Raw genomic sequence first — 19,663 nt, forward strand, 5'->3', positions numbered from 1 at the left:
GTAACTACAGCAGCTTGTTATGAAGTGATGAGCAACAGCAACTCGCGTTTCTGTGTTTCAAGTTCTTGCCACATGTTTAATTTTGATTGTGGGTTTAATCATGTGAGCCATATATGGCCTGATAGAATACTTAATAGTGAAGCAAACAGAACTTGTCACAAGTTGATAGGAGCAACCACCATCAAGTGATGGATCATTTCATAAAAGTATGTAATAGAGCTGAGCGATAGTAGAAAATTCACTATCATGATAGATATTGAGGTATTATTCACGATACGATAATATCATGTATAATTACACTTTGAATGATCTTCAGTCAAGTTTCAAGTATTCAATGCATGTTAAGTAGTAGTTGTAACATGGGCAAGAGTGATTTGCCTGAAATATACACACGAGCACGAGGGCGCAGCCCGAGTGCGAGTGTGTATATTTCAGGCAAATCACAAGTGGCCATGTTACAACTAATATATTCCACTTGGGTGACTCACCTGCAAGTGTACGTACATGGAAACTGCAGGAGTGCTTTGCGAGTGTATTTATATGGGAGCATGTGAATTTCGATTGTGGATACGTAAGAGCAGCGACAAGGCGCTGCTGAGAGGCCTAACGTAAGTGTATCGTCACGAGCATGCAGACCGCTTCGATTGTGGGTACGCAATTAAACACAGGAAGCCCAAATATGAGCTGAACAGCTCATAATGAAGCTTAAGTGTACTATAAAGTACTTACTATACTAGGCATGAATAAAACTAAAGCAGTGAATATGTTTACAGCGCTATAATGGCCTAGCCAATTAAGGTCCACGCCCAGCAATGTAAAGACGATTCAACTGCACTGAAGTACTTACTTTACTAGCCATGAATAAACTAAAGTAGTGAATACTATTAACACTAATGGCCAAATCAATTAAGCGCTACACTGTGGGTTTAAAGGTTAAGCAGTATTACTGTACTGTTTGATACTCTGTACACTCAATGGTCTATTATGGCTTGCTCTAGTTGTATGAAGGAAAATTTCTAAAGAATTTTAAGGTGAGCTTTATAGGGTTGAGGAGTGCAAGGTAGGCCAACCATAGCTTGAAACCTCCCTTGGTACGACAACGAAAATACCATCCATAAATGAATCTCAGTGTACATACGAGGGAACATGTCCAAAATAGAGGAAAAAAATTGTAATCCAGAGCTAGCAGTTGTGGACCTATTATACTGTAGACCACGTAATAACATTGATAAAAAGTGCTGAATCAGGCCTACCCATATTCCACAGTGATGGACCACAGCTGGACTTGCAGCTGCTGTGGTAACCACATCATTATTGTTTCCCACCACATTTGGAATGAAATTGGACAAAAGAAAGGTTGGACACTCTATAGCTACTTATGCAATAAAATCTGCTCTGTAGAAAGAAATTAATACATGGTCATGGACTCAGTATAATGCAGCACAGAATCTCCATTCTGTTTACAGGATAAATGTGTGACTAAGTGTGATGAAGTTACATGCACCAACCTGTAACACATTGTAACTGAAAACAATTTTACAAAACACATTTGAGTATATAGGGATCATAGAAATACAACACATTTTAAATAATGAAATAAGAGAGGTTGTCTACAACTGCAGCTATACTAGTGTTTAATTCCTACTTTAGCCTCTCAGTATGACTGTTGTAGATGATCTCGCTTGTTTCATTGCTTTAATTTCTAATCCCTACTTAAATGTAATTTCTTATAATTGTGTTTGTTTACTTTTATGGTAACAACAAAATTATTCCATAATTATTGGTGAACCTGCACATGCCGCAACAAAACTGCACAACTGAACGCAATCCCCAACTATCAATTACTGAACAGCGACGTGTTCACTTTGTTTTCAGCTATAATCTGTCTATTATATAGCGTACAAACTAGGAACAGTATGGCACCTCTGTAATCAATCAACCTACTTCAGAAATTACAGAACAATTCTCACAATACAGTAGAAACCACAATGGACTACCCACAAATCAATACCTACAGTACATGGTAGTAGAGTAAGAAATGGGACACCAAAGGAGGACAAATGTAAGTCCATGATGAATGCATTGTAGTTGCTGCAGTTGGTGAAAAGGCATGTCTTGGACCAAAGTTGCTGGGTCACTCTGAAGACATGTTAGGGTTTGATTATATCCAACCAATATTGACAAGCTGTCATGAAAGAATTACAAAAAGAATGTATAGTGAGGATGGAAGCCTAAACCCTACTAATAGACCTTATGCAATAGGGGTACGTGAAAATTAGTTGTTTTTTTTGTATACACTCAGGATTTATCCACAATGTTAGTTGTTAGAAAATGGCGACAGAGTGGCACGGGTGCTTCAAATATCTCACATTTCTTGCTAACTTAAGATGAGAAAGCGACTCAGTAACAAGGCAGGAGTTCTGTGAAACACTTATTTATAATATATATTGTAATAATCCAATAACACATCACAAACGGTCATCAATTATCAGCCTGTACCAAAGCACTCAAGTTTTTAAGAACGAATAATGAATAGGATAGTACTTCAAGTTTGCACAGTAGTGTTACTAGGCCGCTGCTAAGTCAGGTTTTCTGGTACAGCCTCATGGCTAAATGACACGCTCCCAACTGAACCACCGTTCGTAATACGCCATGCATGAGAAATAATCCAACACTGTAAGTTAATAAACGCTTTACAGACCTCCTGCACTGCTAGCGAGTCACTTTCTCATCTAATTTGGCAAGAATGTGAAACAGTTGAAACATCTGTGCCCTCTGTCACCATTTTCATACTGCAGATAGATCCTGAGGCGTACACAGAAAAATCATTTTCGCACGTCCCATTGCATAAGGTCTATACAGAACTACTGTACTGTATGGTTACCTCGAAGATGTGTGAATATCTAATGAACCCCAGCGAACCCCATTGTTTTTGTATCGCTTTTATTGAGGTCCACCTCAGAAATAACAAATAACACTGTGCAATTACAGCATTATATATTTAGGTGGTACTTGTAAGCATGTCCAACCTCCTACGATACAGCCAGTCTATTAGTACTGGAACTGTAGGCACAAAATAAACAACCTTTATTAGTGCATTCCTATTCATTGGAACCAGCCACCAGCCAACCTTGTGTCACATTAATCAAAATCAGGAGAAAGTCTGGAGATTTTGATTAGTATCCCTGTAATGTTTGTTGTACAAGTTAAATACAATCAATATTTCCAGAAATGGTTTGCACAAGATGCTATTAAGAATCCACCAGGCTATTTCTCCCTATCCAATGACAAACTCACTTGGTGTACTAACACGTACTACATGTGTAAAAATTCTTGCTAAGCATTTGTGATCACAAACTTACAAAGTGTTTTGTTCACATACTTACGCTAGGGTTATTGGAGAACACCCAACTGCCATATTTGATTACACGAGATGGACAAGATCACCAGATGCAGAATTTAACGCTGGTTCTAAAAAGGAGACTTATGCAATGTTTTCGGAAGGAGTGCATCATTCCCTGATATCATTTTGCAACTTACATTTGTTTTGGTGTTGTTTCACACGTGGAGATTACCACTTGGCCTGTACTGTAACATTTGTACAGTTTAAACCATGTTATCATGATTGATAAGAAAACTGGTGATAGGTGTGCTACAACTGTTAACAGCTTTCTCTCCTAGACATGAATAACTGGGCAATAATTTAAATGCACTGGTTCGTTCAGGGGCTTCAAAGGGTTAAATTTGAGAGAAACATAACAACTATATGTACAATCATCCACCTTGGGGGAGTTATTGATGAAGCAACCTACCTGTGAATCACAGTTACAAGCTGTTGATGGATAATCAAGAGGGGAAGCCAGCAATGATTGGTGGGTGGGACCAGTATTAATCACTACCCACAGTAAGTCAACAGTACCTCTGTCTTGCTGACTTGACATACAGACCACACAAAATAGAACAATGTCTACTTATTAAAGCTCATAATAATCCAATCATTTTACTACCAAATACCGCATTCCTGTCACTAAGAGTACACGCCATGCAAGCATGGCGTGGAGCCTCGCGATGGAGCTATAGGCGAGGAGTGATTATAATAAACAAGGACGCGCAAAATCTAACCACTTATTTATGCAATGTCCCATGCATTTACCAAAAAGAAACACACACACAGTACATAAGTACCTTTGCTACTAGGGAACGAAGCGATGTAGTCTTTACTCGACACAACAGAACAGATGTTAGAAATGACGAAAATTTTAGAAACGCCGACACGTGATTGTTGATGTTGTCATCACGTGATGATGCGTAGTAATTCGGAGGTAAGCAGCTGTACTCTTTTCATGGAAAAGAAGCAATTCTTTCCCTATCAAATCAATATCATGAAACTAGCATTGGTAAGTTATATGTATACTGTTTAGTAAAAGTGTATGGCTTTTTTTCCGCGTTGAAATAATGCACAGGCATTAGTGATCATCAGGAGAAAGCCACGTGGTGTTTCTGCTAAGGAGTATGCTACCAGGTTGGCTGTTAGCTTCAATCAAGTCCAGGAAGACTGGAAAGAAAAAGTGAAACATGACAGATGCTGCATGTGTGGCCCTGGTTGTTTTATTAGGAAAATTATCATAAATAGTTGTTAATCTGTGCTGTACTTTCAGTGTGCTAAAGCAGAAACAGAGTTGATTTTTGTAAGACAGAAACTAGTGGAGATGAAGCTTGAACGAGAGGTAGAATCAGACATAGGTGTGTGCTGTGTTGATCTGCCTGGTGTAATCATATGCAAACAGAGCCATTCTCTCACATGGACACAATGTCTCAACCATTCACTAGTCAATCACAAGGATACTGCTCTTACTCACAACAGCAGTGGCAGGCACAGGGTGGTAGCATGGTGTACAATGATGATGATTGTCGAAGTCAAAGTGTTGAGGAGATTATTCGTTGTCACACTGCTTTCATGAATAAAAGTATGTCAACAAATGTGTAAATGGGAGAACAAAGCTGTTCAAATATAAGTGTGGTCCAAAATGGATACAGTGCATGCAAGTATTGGAATGCATACTGGAGTTCATTAAAATGTTAATGAACTCCGGTATGTATATAGTGACAAAAATGATTATTTAATTCCATAGTTGAAAATGCTGTGTGATTGTATGAGTAAGCCTTGAACTAATTGCTTCGTATCATTTCAAATGGACAGGAGTGTGTTTAGGGGGGTTTCCTAGGGTTTCAGAATCTCCCTCTGAAATTTTACCTTGTACATAAGCTTGCAGCAGGACACCAGACTCTTAGTTTGGCAGCATAAATATGCAGGGAAGTATGGCTATAATGTAATAGGAAATTCTTCAGAAGTGGGTTAAAGGAGAGCAAAGGTATGTATTGAAAAGCCTTCACGAAGATCAAGATACTCTAATAGAGCAGTCAGATGAATTCTAATACAACAGTTAAACCACTCCATTAGAACATTCATAACAGAACACTGGAATATAAAATGGGTATTAAAGAATAATATAAATTCATAAGACTAGCCTGAAATTTAAAGAATAATTCAACAGCTATCTAAATCTTGAGTTTCCAACTGGAGAATTTGGATATGTAGCTATTTGGAGATAATACATATCTGTGTTACATAGCTAGTAACCAGCCATAAACCATAATTGGCATTAGGACTTAAAGGGAACCAAGCATGTTGAAAATAGTTTATCCATGAATCTAGTAAATTTGAAGCATTTTAATATTCAAAATCTGTCAGCAACTGAGGGCACAACCAGACCCCTGCACCAATAATTCATTCTCAGATTTGGAAACCACCTTGGATAAATTTTGGATACGCCTATGTGATGTAAATTTATAAGTGCTCTCATTAAACATTGGTCCAAAATCGTTTAATGTCCATGCAGGATAGGTATAGTATACCACATTCACTGTAACAGGTACACACACACGCACGCACACACACACACACACACACACACACACACACACACACACACACACACACACACACACACACACACACACACACACGCAAGTTAATTTGCTTTCTGTTTTAGTGTCAATCCTGGCCAACATTAAGAAGCAACTAACAGGTGTAATACATTGTGATACTAAGGTGATAATTCAGGACACTTTTGTTGCCACAGTTAAAGGTATTGTTCATGATCACTCATATAGTCTTAACTAGGCCACAAACCTTTTCAGCTCTGCAAAATCAAGAAATAGACTTTGCAGCCTTGCCAGCATCCATGATCACTGATGCAGTGCAGAGTATAATAAGTAAGTACTGTACTATGTACCCTTGTGTTCCTTTAGTTGAATGCATTCAGTGGAATTGCTTTTGAATGGGCACCATCAGGGAATTGTCCTTCAAAAGAATAGGTTTCCTTTTATGGAAATGTTGAATAAGGACCTAGACAGATGTCTTTTAAAAAAAGTCCCTGATTCAGGGGTCTCCTTTTGTGCCTGCCTATTTTGAACTCTTAAGGTCAGCAGATCACTATTGACAACCATAACAATCTCCAATAGAGCAGTCATATGTTATAGATTTGTTTGTTAGGTGTCATGGACACTCCATTAATGGTAGACTGTAGGGATGAGATGGCCAAGTGTGTCTGGCAGCTGCAGAACAAGCTAATAGCAAGCCTCTTGAACAATTTTATCACTGACCTTTGGAATAAGGTAGGAATAAAAAATAGCCGATATGTTATAAAGTCATGTAACTGCTCATTCACAGGAAGCTGTTGAAGGGTTATGTACAGTGATCCTATCCCTATCTTCTCTACCTGAACTAGTAGAGAAATCTGTTCTATCACTGGTGAAGTACATTACTATGTGTGGAAAAATGTTGAGTGATAGTTACAGGGGTATGTAGCCAGCTGTACTTGTTAGGGTTCTGCATATTATTGTCATCTCAGATGTTACTGTATTAAAGCCGGATGTGTTAGACTGTGCTGCAAAGGCTTTCTATCTCATTGAATCTATCTTGAAAAAATGTCAACCGTATCAACTGGAAAGTTGTAAGTGTTAAATACAGTTTGCAATGAAGTCAGTATTAGTATTGTGAACTGTTACAGTACATGACATGCTACAACAGGAAGGAGGAGTGTTGAATCTATCATTAGATCAGTATCCATTGTTTACTTACTATATGTGGAGACTATCTGCTATTTTAAGCAGTCATAAATAATGCGCAATATGTTTACGTATATGATGAGGTTATCTGCAGGCATCACTGCAGGCAGCGAAATATCAGTGGCATATCTAGGGGTAGGCCTGTGCCCTACCAAAGAATTTGGTGCCATACCAGCTAGACATATTTGCATGTGAGATCAAGATACTCTAATAGAGCAATCAATTACTCTAATAAAGCAGCTACACTATCAGATAAGCAGTGTATATTGCAAACTGTGCAGTTGTAAATAAGGATTTTTATGTACTTTATCAGTGATGTATTATATAGTTGGTGGAGGAATCCCATGCATCGTGAACATGCAGTTACCTTTTTCTTGCTCTTGACCCTACCAAACCAGAGAGTCTAGATACGCCACTGAAAATATAGCGGTAGCCAGATCATACCCGTATCATTGTAGTAATAGATGGAGGGTGAAAATGGACATGTTATATGTGCCAAATCAATAAAATATAAATACTGCTCTTAAACTTATACACAACTTGTGCTATCTGTGGATGTTGATCAGAGATGATATAGTGTGTGTCTTGATATATATAAAATTTATACATAAATTATGAAATAAATTATTGCTTTCTTAATACAGCCTGGCAGTAAACAAAATGACTGAAAAATTTAATGCTATTTTTACAGGGGACTGGGGCCAGCTGCTGACAGAGTATGTACATTAAAATTTACCAGGGGGGGCATCTCCAAACTGATTTTGGTACACTTAGTGTCATAATGATGCTAACTTTAAACCCCCCCACCCCCCCCTCCTTAGTATCACACTATAAAAATAATGTACTGACAATAGAAGCACAAAACATTATATTCTTTAATTGAAAACTTAGTCTACAAACAGTATTGCTGCTTAATCACTTTCACTACTCCTAGCTGTTTACACTAAAGTCGCTTTAATGACGTCATGGACTGAACCCCTCCCCCCTTAACATCATTATGATGTTAAGGGTACCAAAATCAGTTTGGAGATGCCCCCTAAACTTATGATTTATGGATATTATATGCTAGCTTGGTTCCTTTTAAATAATATTATGGTTTATGGCTGGTCAGACATTGTCTCATTGACCATACTGGACTAATGAAGAGGTGTTTCTTTGCTTCTAATTTTGATGTTTGAAGAGAAAGATCGGCACAGTAGACCTAACATTTTGTATAGGCTTTGCTGAGAATATTATTGTAGTGAGCTTCCCACGAGAAGTTAAAGGAAATCTTTATTCCTAAGTTTCTGTGTGTATCAGTTCTATAGAAATGGTACTGGATCCAATAGAGTATGATGTAGTAAAATTGTGTCTTAAAACTCATATGGAATATCTTTGATAGAAGTTTGTGTCAACACTCCAAATATTAAGTAAGTTTAGATCTTCTTGCAGTTGAATAGAATCTGTAATATTTGCAATAGTCATATAACATTCAGTATTGTTGGTAAATAATACTAATATAGAAGAAAGGACTTGTTGAGGAAGATCATTTATATAAATGAGGAACAAAAGAGGACCTAGCACACTTCCCTGAGGAACACCAGATAACATTGGAAGAAAATCTGAATATTTGCATGTTGTTTATCTTAACGCATTGCTTTCGGTGCAATAAATAGTATCAGAACCATAGCCATAGATTTCCAGCAATACCAATTGACTTTAATTTTAAAAGATGAGATACACTATTGCACATAAGACTAAGTCTGGTGTTCTTGCTGCAAGCCTACAAGTTCAAATTTCAGAAGGAGTTTCCTTTACCCCAGGAAATCCCTGCACCCCTTTCTTTAGGATATTTTAAAGGGGGTTTTCTGTAGCAAGACTCAGGTGCAGGGATCTGGGGGCACAGCTATAATGCTTGAAATTCAATTAAACTTGATGTTTAAAACTAGATACACCTCAGTTTTTGATCTCAGTACTGATTATCATTAATGTCATCACTTTCTGAGCACCTCTTGAACTTCTACAATGTAGAAATACAATGGTGTCTTGACTAGAATTTAAGAAAGGGCACTAATACTTACATTCTATCTACTGAAGTGTGGTAGTATTATGTAATCTGGCTATTAAACCATGTTCCAGTTTGGTTAACAGATCAATGCTGTCCATATTCTTGTAGGGCTGGGGAACTTAGTTAAAAGCTCTGTGTAAAATATAGTGGGACTTTAGCCTTCTTCCAAGTGCTAGTTGGATATCAATGTCTAGAATACATAGATCTACCTAGCTGTCTACCGAATCCGGCCTTACATGCAAGTGCCGGATTAGCTTTTATTTAGCCTAGCTATAGCCCACCACTGATGTTTCTGCTTATCAACTCTTTGCTTCTTTATAGCACTTGTCCTTCACGTAGTTTTGGAAGCCTTTAACTACTGATATAAAAACTAGTATCAAACTATTAACCTACTAAACGAATGGCATTAATTAGAAATTTAAAAGAAATTTAAAATTTTGGAGGTGAAGTTTTGCTGCAATTGAGAAAAAGTGATGGTATCAGTTAGGAGTACTGCATGGTGACCCCAAGCAGAAAAGTGACCGCCTTACTTAGCTACAGGAAGTCAATAAACTAGCGATAATTATTTTAGAGGCGCCTATACACTCGGAAGCAATTTTGGTTGCATAGGATTAAATTGTACATAAAAGTGATCGATTTAGTCACTACTTAGCCCTAGATTACGAATTTTGGCATCAGACTTCATTGACAACAGACATGCCAACTCTCACGCATTAGGCGTGAGTCTCACTCTTTGGCTAGTAATCTCACGCCTAACCCTCTGTTTCTCACTTTCAGCTTAGTTCTCACGTCTGATCTGTTAGCCTTGTGCTTAAAATTGGACAGCCCTGTGCTTATTTATGTACTTTTGAGTATGCAGCGACCTTTTTTTTTTTTTTTTGGTCTTCACTACCAAAAATCCAGCTGCACTTGAGTCTAGTCCACATTGCTGGTAGAGCAGCTCATGTATTTTCGACCCCCATGAGTTTTCGGACGCGATATTTCCTAGAAGAGCAATGAGAGCCGATCAGTCATTTATGGCACTATTATGAAGACCTATCACTATAACCTCCATGTATAAAATTTGAAAGGATTTGGTTATATCGTGTGGCTGCATGCAGTGACCTTCGAAAGCCACTGTCCAAAAAAATGGATGCTCGGACAAAGTAACGTTCGTTCGGACTCCTCCATCTCTACCCTTCCCATGCAACTTATATGCTATTGTGTGGTAGTGATTGGTAGAGCTATCCTTGAGCTATCCCGTGATATAAGCAGATTAGATTTTATCAGCTACAGTTGCAGCTATCGCCTTTTTCCGAGACGTGGTAACTTGACGAATCGTCGGACACAAAATTGCAATTATAATTCCGGACACAGCAACTTATTGCGATTACTTTGGCATTTTTTGAGTTTAAGTATAGTACTAGCTAAGAAACATTTGAAAACAGCTATTTAGGCACCTGTGTAGAGTGATTTTTTATCAATTCGAGATGGAAATAGTAGCTACCTCATTTAGCTACAATACATTAGGCCTAGAATAGCTACATAAAAATGCTCAAACTTAGAATAATTTATATATTTGAACTTACTTGAGACAAGGGAGGTAAGAAATAAACCACAACAATGCACAGAAGGTCGCCACTGCTTTATCGCCTTAGTGACTGTTCTATTAGAGTATATTAATTTAACGCAGATTTTAAACTGGTTTTCGCACTAATTCACCTTTAGATAGTCTGCATATGCATAAAATTATACTATGGATGCAATTAACGAAGTTTAATTAATATAGCATTTAATATACTCTAATAGAACAGTCACTAAGGCTATAAAGCAGTGGTGACCTCCTGTGTATTGTTGTGGTTTATTTATTACCTCCCTTGTCTCAAGTAAGTTCAAATATATAAAATTATTAAGTTTGAGCAATGTTATGTAGCTATTCTAGACCTAATGTATTGTAGCTAAATGAGGTAGCTACTATTTCCATCTCGAATTGATAAAAAATCACTCTACACAGGTGCCTAAATAGCTGTTTTCAAATGTTTCTTAGCTAGTACTATACTTAAACTCAAAAAATGCCAAAGTAATCGCAATAAGTTGCTGTGTCCGGAATTATAATTGCAATTTTGTGTCCGACGATTCGTCAAGTTACCACGTCTCGGAAAAAGGCGATAGCTGCAACTGTAGCTGATAAAATCTAATCTGCTTATATCACGGGATAGCTCAAGGATAGCTCTACCAATCACTACCACACAATAGCATATAAGTTGCATGGGAAGGGTAGAGATGGAGGAGTCCGAACGAACGTTACTTTGTCCGAGCATCCATTTTTTTGGACAGTGGCTTTCGAAGGTCACTGCAGCCACACGATATAACTAAATCCTTTCAAATTTTATACATGGAGGTTATAGTGATAGGTCTTCATAATAGTGCCATAAATGATCGGCTCTCATTGTTCTTCTAGGAAATATCGCGTCCGAACACTCATGGAGGTCGAAAATACATGAGCTGCTCTAGTGTTTGAGGTCTCACTCCTAAAATTGTTGAGAGGTTGGCATCTCTGTCATTGACCGTTCTCAGAGTAGCCATATCGTAGTCTCGCGTGGCCAGACCGCTTTTTCTTCGTCACGGCGCTTATCGATTAGAGATTATAAGCGCCTACTCCGAAGTCTGGCCACGCGAGACTAGCCACATCGATCTTTTGACAGCGAAAAGTGTAAACCACAATTAAGTAAAATTAAATATATTAAATACAAAATTCTAACTAGCTTAACTACCAAACTAAGTACTTTAACTACAAAACTAGCTACCTTAACTACAAAACAACCTTAATTAATAACTTTGTTCAACAAGTCTATGCCATCTTCTGGGCATAAGCCATAATGCCTCAGGATCTTTTCGTTTATTAAAAAAGCTGACTGGCTTCCGGAAACTGGTGAAACCCCATAGAACCACGCCTGGCTGGACAGGTGTTCTGAAGCAGCCTGTGAAGTGAGCCAACCCAAAAGGGGTTTCCTTTGAAACCCATAGCTAACTGTTGTGGGAGACTGAGAGATTTATGTAGTATCGAGATTAGTAGTGACGTTCACTAGTTTGTCAGTTTTTTACGATGTATAGTAACCCTATAGCTACAGGCTGAAGAACGTATCGATCAAGAACAGTAGCAGCCGGCAGCAAGAAGCAGCGTTATCTCAAGTGATCGTGTCAAATTACTCTCACGTGATCGCCTTGTTTGAGTGAACAGTGTTACACTATCGTCAAGAAGTGATCACCTATTAGCTATCACCACATTAACAACAGCAGTTGGTTCTGACAATGGCAGCAGTTCCACTCGGGGGCGGGTACGAGTACCAGTTCGTGGCAGCACCACCGGATTGGTTGATATGTAACATCTGTCACTACCCCAGTAGAGAGCCTTATCTTAGTGTATGTTGTGGTCATACATTTTGTAAGTCTTGTCTTGAGGGTGCAAAGAGAGCCACCAGCATTTCTGATGCCTGTCCAATTTGTCGTAATATACAGTTTGTTACAAATGCTCACCAACAAGCTGACCGAGCTATCAGAAGTCTTCATGTGATCTGTACTAACAAGGAGAAGGGATGTCAATGGCAGGATGAAGTGAACAAAATTGCAAGCCACATTAAAAACAGTGACGGTTGTCAATTTGAAGATGTGGCATGTCCTAATGATTGTGGAATGTGTGTACAACGACAACATCTGACTGGTCACATTGAAGATGAGTGTATATATCGTAAAGTTGACTGTCAGCAGCATGAAGGTTCACAAACTCAAATTTCAAAAGGTAAGGATGAATTGAATGACAGACTTGGATATATAGAAAGGGATGTTATGGCAATTAATAGAAAGTTTGAAGTCATTCACCAGACAACAAATTTATGTCACACTCATCTAATGCAGTGGTGCATTCTAATCACTTTGATAGCCTTGCTTGTTTATTTGCAAGTTCAGGTGAATGAATCTTTTAATCACAATTTATTATTAAAAGATGATATTCAAATTAGTAAAAAAGAGGTTAAACTTGTCCAGAAAGAGTTATCTATTCATAAGAATGCAACAAATAGAATGAATGAAGCTATAGCTAGTCAACAGGAGGCAAATAAGATCATAGATGAGCTTGCTCAGAAACTTGCTAACACACAAAGAGAACTAAACACTACAAAGCAACAACTAGCTATTGCTTGTCATAATCTTACAAAAGCTGAAAAGGAGCACACCACATTAGCTGCAAATACTGATGAGGTTCTATCCCAACTGGAGACCAAATTCCAAATGAAGATCACTGAGATTGATACTGCTGCTGAGAAGAATATCACCAAATTAGAAACTAAATTGGAACAGAAGAATGGTATATTAAAGGATGTCTTGCTGATGAATAATGAAATTTGGATGAATTATATCAAATATTCTGCAGCAAAGACTCTATCAGGGGACCAAGTGGTTCCAGTAATAATGCGGGTGCCAGATTATTTGCAAAGGTGGAGAAACACCTTTGTATCTGAACTGACCGTAGGTTCATTCTACACCCATTACAAGGGATGCAAAATACATTTATCTGCAAAATATGTTGTCTCAAGTATTTTACCTTCTTTAACATTGCACATGAATGTCATGAAGGGCCCTTATGATGATCAGTTATGTTCGCCAATGATACTTAAACAAAACTTTAGGATAACGTTGTTGAACCAAATTAACAACAGTGAACACAAATTGAGCTCTTGTGATTGTCATGTTGGGTGCTCTCAAAAGGTACAAGATGGTGAACTTGTAAACTATTTTGATGATATATGTTCAGTGGACATTGTTTTTGATGGAAGAGCCACTGAGACAATTCAGTACCTAAAAGATGATAGTATCTTCCTTGAAATAGACTTTGAGCTAAACTAGTGTTACGCATTTTGTATAGCTACAATTGTGCTAATTACTATTATGCTATACTGGTTCAAGAAGCCTCTAGTAGTTGTAGTTCCCAAACACATGCTGAGGGTGTACTTTATAACTTTTCCATAATGTGTTTGGGAACTACAGCTACTAGACGTGCTGCATGGCTACTTGAATATAGTTCCCAAAAATGGCTTCCTAAAGCTAACATGCTGGACATGTCAAGATAATACTTGTGCACATTTTTTTTCATAAAAATAATATTGTAGATATCCAGCTGCCAATAGTGTTTGAAATCACAATTCCATATGTCTGCGTAGCTCACAATCTTAGCTAGTTTGGAAATTAAATGGCTTGTCTATCAATCTGTGTCCTTTATGCAGTGAAGAAACCTGGCTCAGGTACTTACTAGAAATCACTGTATTAGATGAGTCAGTTGACTGAACATTTGGGCGATATAAATTATAGTTAAGGCTTAGATAGTTGGGGTGTGGCCGGCATACAAAAATGAAATCAATTTAAATATGCAACCTGTTCATGGCAAGGTACATGGTGTAATGTTAAGACAAGATAAAATAGTACAGGTCAGTGACTGTTCATGCACCTTGTACCCTCACCCTCGTATGGTATATGGCTTTTTATATGTTAACTGGGCGCAAATATGTATAGAAGAAGTTCATGTACTCAAGAAGCCACATGATGCTTTATGCCTTTTGGATTTTGCCGTAGAAAATGATCGAGGTAGAAAACGTCTATTTTGGGATATTTGGTAAAATATATAGCACTGCGCTGCAAAGATCAAGAAGAAGAAATTCATTTTTAGCTCACAAATGCATGCACTGGTCTTTTATTTGAGAAATTGTGTAACTATATTACTACAGTGAAACTTCATTATTAGGGCCACATCTGGAACCAAAAAATTTGACCTTAATAACAAGATGGCCTTATTAATGAGGTCATAAAGCACTGCTTAGCTATGTTTGGGACCTTTTAGAGGTGACCACTATAACGAGGTGGTCTTATTAAAGAGGTGGCCGCTAAGTGAGATTTCACTGTAATATAACTTGTTACATCACCTGCAACTAGTACTTTGTAACTAGGAATATAACTGTATATCTGAAAAAGTAACTGAGTTGGGTATATAGTCATGATAGACTAGTAATCATGCTTTAAAAGTCAGAATACTTTTCAATTTTTGCACCATGCATACATGTTACATTCACATATAAGTAGACACAGTCTGTATTGTCCTTCACGATTCTGCATGAGAACAATTATGATGTTGAAACAAGCTAGCTAACTGAATAGAAGCATACATATTACGTACGTTAAGTGCTCGTCTTTCTTTGATAAGGGCATATCTGCAAATTTAGTACACAAAAATTAACAAACAAGCATGGTCCGACAGTTGAGTGTATAGCTAACTAACTAGTATAGTGTAACTCAGCTACTTTAATTTAAGTAACTAAGTTACTCAGATAAAGGGTGGCTCCAGGAATTTGGTGAGATGTTTCGAGTCCAAATTTCTGTTGCATACATGGGGCATGCTCCCCAGACTTGTTCTTAGATTGAAATCTGGTGAACAAGTTTCATCAAAAATCTTTAAGCTACATGACTAGATTAATAAGTATAATATTATGTTAAGCTGCTTGTGCTTGCTTCTGCTGGTACAGTGTCAGGAACAGTACAAAGAGTAATGAGGTGGAGCAATGAAGTTTGAAGGACATCAGCTGGATGCCATTCTGGGGCAGCCCGGGTCAGAGTCAGGGCAGGAAAAAATCCTAGTCAGGTTTTAACTCTCTGGGATTTATATGTTAATAAGTAACCACTTACAGTTTTTAAGAAATACAAAATATGAGTGTTCTATTAGGGTGGTTGAGTGCTCTATTAGAGTATTTTGAACTTAGTGAGCTTTTGATACCTTTGCAAATCCGACGGCGACTCTAATTTTAATTGCCTGAATATAAATATACTTGTTGGAAACTTCAGAAAATTATAGCTGTCTGAAGTAACTATATACCCCAACTCTATTTACTATCACACTGCAGTTGCAATTTTGTAATAACCGATTGTGGGTTTAGATTCAGCCATGGCTTGTATTGGGACGTGGACATTCAGTTTGGCAGCTATTAACTCGTGTGCTGACCAAATACAAAGCAACCACACATCTTTAGATTCACTAATACAAGGAGTTAATGGTAAGTACTCTTCGTTGTGGAAATCTGTCATATTCGTTTAATACCACTTTTAGTTATCGAGGAAGACCCCAGTACTGGTGTGTATTTAGTAGGAAGAGGGTCCTACCCAAACGCAGAAGGTACAGTGCAACTAGACGCTGCTGTGATGGATGGTGAAAATCTTCACTTCGGATCAGTGTGTACGCTTGAAGGGTACAGAAATAACAACACGTGTGCGTGTATATACAAGAACTGTTTGTAGCTACTCTAAGCCAATATCAGTGGCCAGATGTGTAATGGAGAAATCTAAGCATTCGATGATTGTTGGAAGTGGTGCTTGTAAATTTGCCCATGACATGGGGTTTGTAGCAGAACCAAATGACAGTTTGATGACTGAAGAGACCAGAATGGCATATGAGAAGTATAAACTATCCTCACAGTCTGTGGACCAAGTAGTTCATGATACGTTAGGTGTGTCAAACTACACCACATGTGCACACTCAACCCATATACAACATGCCACACTACATTTACATGTTTAATCTCGAGCTCATGGGCCCAGGCCCTCATCAAGAGTTTATCTTGTGTGTGGTAGGGGAGAGGATCTAGTCACCCTTTTTGTAGATATGTCATGCAGTAGTGTCTACCATATGGTGAAAATCCAAGGGACAACATATTCAGGGATTGGCAAAGAACTCTGCATGAGTCTGCTGGTTTTAAATATTTGTGCTCACAGTTGTTTAATACTCTGTAAGCTTTCACAGACTTGACTTTATAATCGGGACACATTTAGTTGGTCCCAATGTGTCTGTAAATATGTTAACATCTTTACTGCTGTTTTTATCTTTAGCTGTTCTTTGCTTGGACAAGATGGGAAATGTAACTGCTGGTGAGTCATTATAAGTGTTGTAACATGTATACTTTTATTAGATTTGTTCACTAGGTGTGTCTACATCTGGTCCACCATTCAAAACCCCAGGACGAGTTGGGGATTCCCCACTACCAGGGTGTGGTCTGTATGCCGATAACATGGTAACGTGTGTGGAGTTGTGGATTCCCTGTATGTACACCATATATACACATGTAATGTTTTAAGGGACAGTGGATATTGTTTCATGGCCTATGTGGTATGTAGACGTAACACTTACACAAGATCCCATGAAATTTAATTCAATGAAACCCGATTAATAAATAGTATGGTGAAATCTGTGTATTCTGCTCATCCTTGAGCCAAAATTTCTTTATAAAGTAAATGGCTGCATTAGATCTAGTACACAAATGACACAATTGGGGGATTAATAATGGCCAGCTTAGACAGGTGTCCTCACCATACAGTGACCAGGTTTCACTGCACTGGGCCATAATTTTTTGTGGGACCATATTAGTGTAGTACATTTGCAGTGTTGGGGGTAACACGTTACGTAATAATTATTACTTTTGTGGTAACAAAGTACTATAATGAAATACACTATAAAAACTGGTAATATAACTCAAGTTACTATACTTACAAATGTAACTAATAAAGTTATTGTAATGAGTGTGATATTACATAATACTTTTACTAAAAGTAATGAAGTTACTAATCTTGTTAGTAATCCACTGAGTAATGCCTTGCCACAACGAAGTAATGAAGCCTACTGAATGAAGCTTATTCACCAGCTTCTTACTAGATTTGCACTTTGTCCAACATCGCAATCATGTCACGTGATAAGGTGGTAGTTTCACATGTGACAGCTTAAGGCTGTGGACACAAAGTAATATAATATGTAATATTATTATAGTTACTTTATTATATGGGTAATATATGTAACTGTAAATAAACAGTTCAGTTGCAAGTAGTATGTAACGAGTTACTTTCAAAAAGTAATTGCTCAAACACTACATTTGGGACATGTGTGCTAAATGTGGCGGCTACTAAATTTGTTGTGTGATTGATAATGGCTAACACATTTTGACACTAGCTTGGCATGGCTAGCTTGCTTCAATAGTTTAATTTAGCAGCTAATTTATGTAAAGCAACAATGCTCTTTACCTGTAGTGTGTACCCACAGGCTGGTGCAGCTGCTGGTACGCCATATTAATAATGATGACATAGTGTGTGTGAGGTGGTGTGTCCATAGTGACAGGAGACGGTGACATAATGATGAGATATTGTCCTAGTTACCACATTGTCAGGTTGATGAGAGAAGGAGCTGGTGTACAAGATGCCTGTGACAAGGTTGTCACAGAGATGAAAGAAAGACACGGAGCACCTTTTGAAGCTGCTGTCATTGCTTTAAACATGAAAGTAAGTCAACAATGCTTCTAGCATAACCGAATTGCTTTCTTTCTACAACCCATGCAGTCTGGCTGTGCAAGTGTGACATAAGTTTGCTGTGAAGCACATGCTATATTATTTTCCTTCTATAGGGTGAAGTGGGTGCTTCCAGCTTATTAAAAGAATGGATAGATGTACGCAATAAAAAAGTGTACAACGGGTTTCCTTATTCAGTATGGCAATTAGGCAAGACTCCTACTATTCAAATACAACAATACTTGTAAATACAATGTGTAAATAATCATAACGAATTGTGTAAATATATTTTTACAATTAACAATCCATGCAATTGAATCTTGCACTGTACCTTAAGGCTTAAGCTACTGCGCTAGTTCACGAGACGAGAATAACATTCGATTGTGGCATTTCATTTAAAATGAACAGTATTGATAGCGAATGCACTCCACTGAAAAAGCAATACGATGATTGTTTCAACGCATGGTTTAAAGAATACTTCTTACCAGGAAGACGTGCTGAAGTCACCCACGAAGAAGCCTGCGGATCATTATTCACGAAATATCAAGCATGCTTACAGGTATTTCAAATACTTATCTTAATTAGTTACATTTTTATATCATTTACAGAAAATATTACAAGAAAAAAAATTTGACCTCCAGGAGTTACATGAAGACATTTTAGGAACGGACAAAGAAAAACATAAATAATCAATGAATTATAAGTCAATTGTTGAACAAATTTTATAAATTATCCAGCTATTTGCTTGCTACGTTGTTCCTGCGAAAGATCTCCACAAGAAAGGGCCTAAATACACGAAAATACAAATGTATTTGCCGCATTAAATGCTTTAAACACGTTTTATATTGACTCACCTATGCGTATTGAAGCAACTACAGCCGCGAACATTACAAACGTTCTAACTATTCCCATTCGTGACTCCCACAATTCAGCTGCAGCGTCATCTCCTGCACTGGGACCAGGTACCTTCGGCTTCTTGGTGCGTTTCATTTGCTCGCGATTGCACGCTTGTGTTCTAATAGACGATATGCACACTCTATTACTCGAACGAAAAATGATCAATTAAGCGTAGACGGCGCAAAACTCGACGCTAACTTAAAAGCGAAAGTCCCATACAAAAGTATGGGAAGCAAATGCGGC

General features: G+C 37.8%; 4 protein-coding genes and 1 long non-coding RNA gene across 7 annotated transcripts in view; 3 read left to right on the forward strand and 2 right to left on the reverse strand.

Moving 5' to 3' along the window:
• LOC136265559 (uncharacterized) overlaps positions 1-4,276 on the reverse strand; it is a 34,095-nt gene extending 29,819 nt beyond the window's left edge. The window contains exon 1 of the mRNA XM_066060434.1: positions 4,186-4,276. The gene's annotated coding sequence lies outside the window, so the exon portion shown is untranslated. The remainder of the gene's footprint in view (positions 1-4,185) is intronic.
• Positions 4,276-7,201, forward strand: LOC136265560 (meiosis-specific protein MEI4-like). 3 transcript variants are annotated; one of them, XM_066060437.1, is made up of 10 exons: positions 4,276-4,397; positions 4,464-4,602; positions 4,659-4,743; positions 4,788-4,967; positions 6,054-6,149; positions 6,202-6,276; positions 6,557-6,678; positions 6,734-6,863; positions 6,915-7,016; positions 7,074-7,201. In XM_066060437.1, the coding sequence occupies exons 2-10, from the start codon at positions 4,576-4,578 to the stop codon at positions 7,184-7,186; spliced, it is 930 nt and encodes a 309-aa protein (XP_065916509.1). In that variant the 5' UTR covers positions 4,276-4,397; positions 4,464-4,575; the 3' UTR covers positions 7,187-7,201. The 3 variants fall into 3 exon arrangements, with proteins under 3 accessions (XP_065916509.1, XP_065916507.1, XP_065916508.1); XM_066060435.1 differs by having other exon boundaries at positions 4,464-4,568; XM_066060436.1 differs by having other exon boundaries at positions 4,464-4,568; positions 6,584-6,678.
• A 5,268-nt stretch (positions 7,202-12,469) lies between these two features.
• LOC136267529 (tripartite motif-containing protein 2-like) lies at positions 12,470-14,059 on the forward strand. Its single transcript, XM_066062695.1, has one exon. The coding sequence runs from the start codon at positions 12,470-12,472 to the stop codon at positions 14,057-14,059; it is 1,590 nt and encodes a 529-aa protein (XP_065918767.1).
• A 1,424-nt stretch (positions 14,060-15,483) lies between these two features.
• On the forward strand, positions 15,484-18,841 carry LOC136266638 (N(4)-(Beta-N-acetylglucosaminyl)-L-asparaginase-like). Its single transcript, XM_066061635.1, has 8 exons — positions 15,484-16,251; positions 16,305-16,443; positions 16,493-16,701; positions 17,081-17,119; positions 17,174-17,262; positions 18,282-18,297; positions 18,351-18,517; positions 18,640-18,841. Exons 1-8 carry the CDS (start codon positions 16,143-16,145, stop codon positions 18,769-18,771), a joined length of 900 nt encoding a protein of 299 aa, XP_065917707.1. The 5' UTR covers positions 15,484-16,142; the 3' UTR covers positions 18,772-18,841.
• Positions 17,957-19,575, reverse strand: LOC136266639 (uncharacterized). Its single transcript, XR_010706204.1, has 3 exons — positions 19,378-19,575; positions 18,855-19,309; positions 17,957-17,971 (listed from the first exon to the last, which is right to left on the reverse strand). It is a non-coding gene; the product is annotated as an uncharacterized lncRNA (long non-coding RNA).
• Positions 19,576-19,663: the final 88 nt, after the last annotated feature.

The sequence above is a fragment of the Dysidea avara genome, chromosome 9 (assembly GCF_963678975.1).
Source record: "Dysidea avara chromosome 9, odDysAvar1.4, whole genome shotgun sequence".
Taxonomy (NCBI): Eukaryota; Metazoa; Porifera; class Demospongiae; order Dictyoceratida; family Dysideidae; genus Dysidea; species Dysidea avara.

What these genes read in the sequence shown, in the direction of transcription:
- LOC136265560 (XM_066060435.1), top strand. Translation starts at nt 4,302, where the DNA reads ATGATGCGTAGTAATTCGGAGGTAAGCAGCTGTACTCTTTTCATGGAA. An exon ending in TCACTGACCTTTGGAATAAG is followed by an intron (nt 6,679 to 6,733) that starts GTAGGAATAAAA and finishes GCTCATTCACAG; the next exon opens with GAAGCTGTTGAAGGGTTATG. An exon ending in ACCGTATCAACTGGAAAGTT is followed by an intron (nt 7,017 to 7,073) that starts GTAAGTGTTAAA and finishes GAACTGTTACAG; the next exon opens with TACATGACATGCTACAACAG.
- LOC136267529 (XM_066062695.1), top strand. Translation starts at nt 12,470, where the DNA reads ATGGCAGCAGTTCCACTCGGGGGCGGGTACGAGTACCAGTTCGTGGCA.
- LOC136266638 (XM_066061635.1), top strand. Translation starts at nt 16,143, where the DNA reads ATGGCTTGTATTGGGACGTGGACATTCAGTTTGGCAGCTATTAACTCG. An exon ending in TCAGTGTGTACGCTTGAAGG is followed by an intron (nt 16,444 to 16,492) that starts GTACAGAAATAA and finishes AACTGTTTGTAG; the next exon opens with CTACTCTAAGCCAATATCAG. An exon ending in TCATTGCTTTAAACATGAAA is followed by an intron (nt 18,518 to 18,639) that starts GTAAGTCAACAA and finishes TTCCTTCTATAG; the next exon opens with GGTGAAGTGGGTGCTTCCAG.